The 6257-nt window shown below is 52.8% G+C and overlaps 1 protein-coding gene across 1 annotated transcript in view; it reads right to left on the reverse strand.

The window, feature by feature from the left end:
- Positions 1-6257, reverse strand: part of ndufs2 (NADH:ubiquinone oxidoreductase core subunit S2) — a gene marked incomplete at its 5' end in the record, with an annotated part of 33410 nt that overhangs the window by 9350 nt on the left and 17803 nt on the right. Inside the window, 3 exons of the mRNA XM_043686722.1 lie at positions 2853-2936; positions 3135-3230; positions 5825-6004. Coding sequence (XP_043542657.1) covers positions 2853-2936; positions 3135-3230; positions 5825-6004 — 360 coding nt within the window. The remainder of the gene's footprint in view (positions 1-2852; positions 2937-3134; positions 3231-5824; positions 6005-6257) is intronic.

Consider the following 6257-nt stretch of genomic DNA (forward strand, 5'->3'; position numbering starts at 1 on the left):
TGAGCTACAGGGAGAGGCTGAACAGGCTGGGGCTGTTTTCCCTGGAGCGTCGGAGGCTGAGGGGTGACCTTATAGAGGTTTACAAAATCATGAGGGGTATGGATAGGATAAATAGGCAAAGTCTTTTCCCCTGGGGTGGGGGAGTCCAGAACTAGAGGGGCATAGGATTAGGGTGAGAGGGGAAAGATATAAAAGGGACCTAAGGGGTAACGTTTTCACCCAGAGGGTGGTACGTGTATGGAATGAGCTGCCAGAGGATGTGGTGGAGGCTGGTACAATTACAGCATTTAAGAGGCACCTGGATGGGTATCTGAATAGGAAGGGTTTGGAGGGGTATGGGCCAAATGGGACTAGATTTATGTAGGATATCTGGTCCGTTTCCGTGCTGAACAACTCCATGACTTGTGGAAAATAAAACCCAACGCATTGGTGAACGGTTACCCTGATTCAGTAACAGGGACACCGTGCTGAAGCAGTTTGCTGGAATCCTGAAGGAGCAGCGTGTGCTGTGGTTAAGGGCTGTGCATCGCAGCTGGACTTCCAGAAGGTATTCGACAAGGTTCCACACAAAAGGCTTTTGCACAAACTAAGAGCTGCTGATTGTCGGGTGTAACACGCCAGGACGGGGAGAAGAACGGCTGGTTGAGAGAAAACGGAGGACGCAGTGACGGGCCCTTTCTCAGATCGCCAGGGTGTGACAGGGGAATCGGAGAGGAGCAGTGTCGAAGGCATTGGCCGTTACATTTGCAAATGACACAAAGGTAGTATGCTTTGCGAAGGAGGGCGCAGACTGATATCGGTCGTTCAAATGGAGGCGCGCCGTATAAATCATGGGAAGGTGCTCACTTTGGTCGGAGGAAAAAAAAAACGCAGAGCATTATTTAAATGGAGAACGACTGCAGAATGTTTGAGGTGCAGAGGGTGCTCTGGTACGAGAGGCACAAACAGTGCGCAGCTATCGCACAAAATCGCTATCCTGGACTGAGGGAGGAACCGAATGTAAAAGCAACGATGTGCAGAGGCTGGAGATCTGAAATCAAAGCCGGAAATTCCAGAGAAAGGTCAGCAGGTCCAACAGCACCCAGTGTTCCGCAGGCATATCCTGGACTCGGAAACGTTGACAGGTCTCTCTCCCCAGAGATCAGACCTGCTGACTTTCTTCATCACCTTCCTTTGTGCTCAGGGAAAGACAAACATCCAGAATGCAGTGTGGAGTTTTGGTCTCCTCATTTAACAAAGGTATAGCCAGGGTAGATAGAGATGGTTATAGGCAGAGTTGATAGAGATCAGCTTTGTTCCCAGGGTGAGGGATTCAATAACGAGAGGTCACGCTTTCAAGGCGAAAGGCTTAAGGGGGATACACGCGGCAAGTACTTCACACAGAGGGTGGTGGGCGTTTGGAACGCGTTGCCAGCAGAGGTGGTCGAGGCAGGCACGAGAGATTCATTTAAGTTGCGCCTGGACAGATGCAGGAGTAGGTGGGGAGCAGAGGGATACAGATGCTTAGGAACTGGGCGACAGGTTCAGATAGTGGATTTGGATCGGCTCAGGTTTGGAGGGCCAAAGGGCACTTTCCTGGGCTGGAAATTTCCTTCGCTCTTCGTCGTAAACGCATTGGAGGCCGTTCAGAGCAGATTTACTTGACCGACGCTGGTTTTATGGGGATAGACTGGACTGGCTGCTGCTCTCATTGTAGCTCAGACAAGCCTGGGGTTAATGGGATTGAAGACTCGAGGTGAATGCAAAACGGATATTTCCTCCCGCGGGCAAACCCTCATCTCATTTTTTAAAATAAAAGTTAGGGATCACCATTTTGAGGACAGCGACGAGGGAAATCTTTTTTTACTCCGAGGGCTGCGGGATTTTGGAACTGCCGACCTGCACTGGAATGAGTTTGAGCGACTCAGCGGTTAGCGCTACTGCCTCACGGCGCCAGGGAGCTGGGTTCGATTCCAGCCTCGGGGCGACTGTCTTGTGTGGAGTTTAAAGAGGTAAAAACAATGACTGCAGATGCTGGAAACCAGATTCTGGATCAGTGGTGCTGGAAGAGCACAGCAATTCAGGCAGCATCCGAGGACAGGCAAAATCGACGTTTCGGGCAAAAGCCCTTCATCAGGAATAAAGGCAGAGAGCCTGAAGCGTGGAGAGATAAGCTAGAGGAGGGTGGGGGTGGGGAGAGAGTGGCATAGAGTACAATAGGTCAGTGGGGAAGGAGATGAAGGTGATAGGTCAGGGAGGAGAGGGTGGAGTGGATAGGTGGAAAAGGAGCTGGGCAGGTCGGACAAGTCCGGACAGGTCAGGGGATCGAGTTGCTGGAGGTTTGCACATTCTCCCAGTGTCTGCATAGGTTTCCTCCCACAGATGTGCAGGTTAGGGTGGACTGGCTGTTCTAAATTGCCCTGTGGTGTCCAGGGGTGTGCAGGCCAGATGGATTTAGCCACAGGAAACGCAGGGTTACACAGGACGGGGGCCTGGGCGGGCAATGCCCTTTGGAGGGTCAGTGTGGACTCGATGGGCTGAATGGCCTGCTCCCACACCTTAGGGATTCTATGATCCTACCTCAGAAGGCAGCGGAGGTGGGTCTCATGGTATGTTTTAAAGATAGAGGAGGGAAGACGCTCATGCTTGCTTGACAGGGAGCGGGAGGATTGCGGATTCAGAAACACGCAAAGGTCTGCCTTGCGCTGATCGATGGCAGATTTGGCCTCGGGTGCTGAACGGGGAGCTGCAATCCTTATTTGGAAATTTGTAAGATTGAGGGGGGGCTGGGGAGGGTCTGGTATACCACACACACACACACACACGTACGGATACACATTCTGTAGGCATGGGACACACGCCTCCTGACTTACCAAATGAGCGAAGCCTGGTGCTTTAATCTTGCATCGATATGGGCGACTGCTTCCATCTGAAACCAAGTAAACTCCAAACTCCCCCTGTGGAGAGGGGGCAGCAGAGAGGGAGTGAGTACGAGCACAGTACGGGCCACAGACACACAGACACACAGACACACAGACACACAGACACACAGACACACAGACACACAGACACACGACAGACACACAGACAGACACACAGACAGACACACAGACAGACACACAGACAGACACACAGACAGGGTGTGAAGCAGTTACCTTGGGAGCCTCAATGGCGGTGTACGTCGCTCCGGGAGGCACCTGGTATCCCTCGGTGTACAACTTGAAGTGGTGAATTAGAGACTCCATCGAGGTCTGCGGGAGAGAAAGAGACGGAGTTCATCAACGGGGAAAGGTTTCAGAAATCCGAAGCACAAAAGGCCCTTGGGACTCCCAGCTCAGGAATCTCTAAACTGCAGGTTCAGTTGGCAGCTGGGGAGGTAAATGCAACGTTCACATTCATTGTGAGGGGTCGAGAATACAGGAGCAGGGATGTGACGCTGAGGCTGGATAAGGCTCTGGGTTAGACAGCATCTGGAATACAGTGAGCAGTTTGGGGCCCCGTATCTAAGGGAGGGATGTGCTGGCCTTGGATGGGTGGTCCGGGGGAGGCTTATACGAACGATCCCGGGGATGAAGGGCTTGTCGTATGAGGAGGGGTTGAGGGCTCTGGGTCTGTGCTCGATGGAGTCTGGGAGGATGTTGGGAGGGGGTTGGGAATCTGATTGGAACTTAGAGAATACTGAGGGGCCTGGATCGAGGGGACATGGGGAAGATGTTTCCACCAGGAGGGGAGACTAGGCACAGCCTCAGAGTGAAGGGACCACCCTATAGGACTGAGATGGGGAGGAATTTCTTCAGGTGGTGAGACAGTAATGGAGAGAAATGTTGGGGGTAGAAAGGGGTGGGGGGGGAGCGGGGAGGAGCCAAGCAACACAGCCAGATGAGATGGCGGAGTAACTCAGAGGTGGGGAGTTGGTTGTATCGAGGAGAGGGAGATTGGAAGCCAGGTATTTACACTGAGGAGGGAGATGACGGCGAGACCTCTTGAGGCAGGAACAGCTCGATGGACGCTCACGCCTCTCGGACTCAGCCTGGCCAGAATCTACTCGCAGCGGTCACAAAGGAGAGCCGTCCAAAAGGTGGATGCTGGGAAGTCGGATCGCGCTCAGAGAGAAGGCTGCAGTCAGGAGTCACTTGGGAGGACAGCGAGTGTCAGGGACATGGCACCCCTCCCCCACTGCGGATCCCCCGAGGCCTGATCAGTGGGAAACCGTTCAGCGGACACAGGTGAGGTCTTCGCCAAGTGACAAGCCAGTTAAGGCTTTGACGCGGTCCCAGCCTCAGACTGTGAGGCGGGGGGGAACGGAGGGGGAGTAACCATCGAACCGCGTCCCCTCCAGTTCGATCCAAGCACCCTCACGCCCCCCTTTCCCGGTCAGGCCTCTCATCTCCGTCCTGGTCGAGAATCTCTCTCAGCTTTAAAAACACACACACAGCCCTCGGTGCTGAGGGAGAGGAAACTCCCCACCTCCGCCTTAAATTGCACTCCAGATGTGGACTCCCCAGCCCCTCGTACAGCTGCAGCGAGACCTCCCTTCTCTCATATCCCTCGAAACAAGGGCCCACATTGCTTTACCCTTCCCGATTACCTGCTGTCCCCTGGGTGCTAGGTTTCCTTGCTCGGTCACCCCAAGTCCCCCAGCGTGGCAGCTTTCCTCCATTTGAGCGACACTATTCCCTTCCAAAAGTGAGCAATCTCACATTCCCTCACCACTTGCCAAACCTTTGCACTTCACCATCTCTCTGGGTAAGCGGCTGTACATTGCTCTCACAATCTGCCTTTCCTCTTACTGCGGCACCTGCAAATTTGGCTACGGCTCGTTCACTTCCTTCCTTCAAAACACGGAGGTATTGTTTTTTTTTATAAAAAGAAAGCTGTGGCCCCGGCACTGCAGAGCTAAAGGTTCAACAATTGGCTGCAGCGAAAGATTTAGAAATTCGACTCAGATCTACAGATAACGCTCAAAAGGAAAAGGAACCCTCAAACGCACAGTAGTATTGGGCTGACCTCCACACGTCGAGGAAGGCCGGGCGGCTATTTAAGAATTCGGAGAACTGAACAGACTATCGGCAAAGGGAAATATCGCACCCCTGAATTCCGGACTCAGTCCTTGCCTTTAAATAGTTGGAACGGTGCGGAGGTGTCGAAGGTGCACGGACTCAGTCAGACAGAATGGAAACACACTCTTCAGTCCAACCAGTTCCCAAACTAACCCAGTGCCCATATCCCCTCCAAAGCTTTCCTATTCATCTACTTAACCAAATGTCTTTTGAACATGAACTGTACCCAGATTTACACGTCCTCTGGCACATCATTCCACAGACGAACCACTGTTTGAGGGGGGGGAAAAAAAACACTTCCCCCGGCGTCCTTTTTAAAACTTTTTCCCCACCTTAAAAAGTACACCTCCTAGTTTTGAACTGCCTCACCTTAAGGAAAACACTTTTGCTAATCTCCTTGTCTGTGTATCATATGAAACCTCTAAGCTCTCCTCTCAACCTCCTACACGCCAGTCATAAATGTCCCAACTTATCCACCCCTCTCCTTCTAACCGAAACCCTCCAGTGCTGGCCACATCCTGGCAAATCGTTTCTGAACCCTGAATAATTTCCTTCCTGTAACAGGGCGACCAGTACTGGACACAGTGCTCCAGACGGGGCCTCACCAATGTCCTGTACAACCCCAACATGACATTCCCCAAACTCCTACACTCAAAGGGCTGAGCAATAACTGGACACAGTGCTCCAGACGGGGCCTCACCAATGTCCTGTACAACCCCAACATGATATTCCCCACTACTATGCTGGAAGGGGGAAAGGAGGGAGGGAGGGAGAATGCAGAATACCTTCATTTCACTCCGTTTTGGTGGGGAAACCTTCGCGTCATCCACCTTGATCTCACCCTCGGGCATCTTGTTCAAACACTGCAGGATGATCCGCAGGCTCTGTCTCATCTCTTCCACTCGGCACAGGTACCTGACAGTGACAGAGAACTCAGGGCACAAAATAAACCTCCCGCTGCCCTTCTAAACTCAAACTAAATCTCCCCTCTGCACTGCCAACCACCCCCCGTCCCCCCAACCCTCCCAGGACAGGGACAGCACGGGGTTAGATACAGAGGAAAGCTCCCTCTACACTGTTCCCCCATCAAACCCTCCCAGGACAGGGACAGCACGGGGTTAGGTACAGAGTAAAGCTCCCTCTACACTGTTCCCCATCAAACCCTCCCAGGACAGGGACAGCACGGGGTTAGATACAGAGTAAAGCTCCCTCTACACT

The sequence above is a fragment of the Chiloscyllium plagiosum genome, unplaced genomic scaffold, assembly GCF_004010195.1.
Source record: "Chiloscyllium plagiosum isolate BGI_BamShark_2017 unplaced genomic scaffold, ASM401019v2 scaf_121, whole genome shotgun sequence".
Lineage (NCBI taxonomy): Eukaryota > Metazoa > Chordata > Chondrichthyes > Orectolobiformes > Hemiscylliidae > Chiloscyllium > Chiloscyllium plagiosum.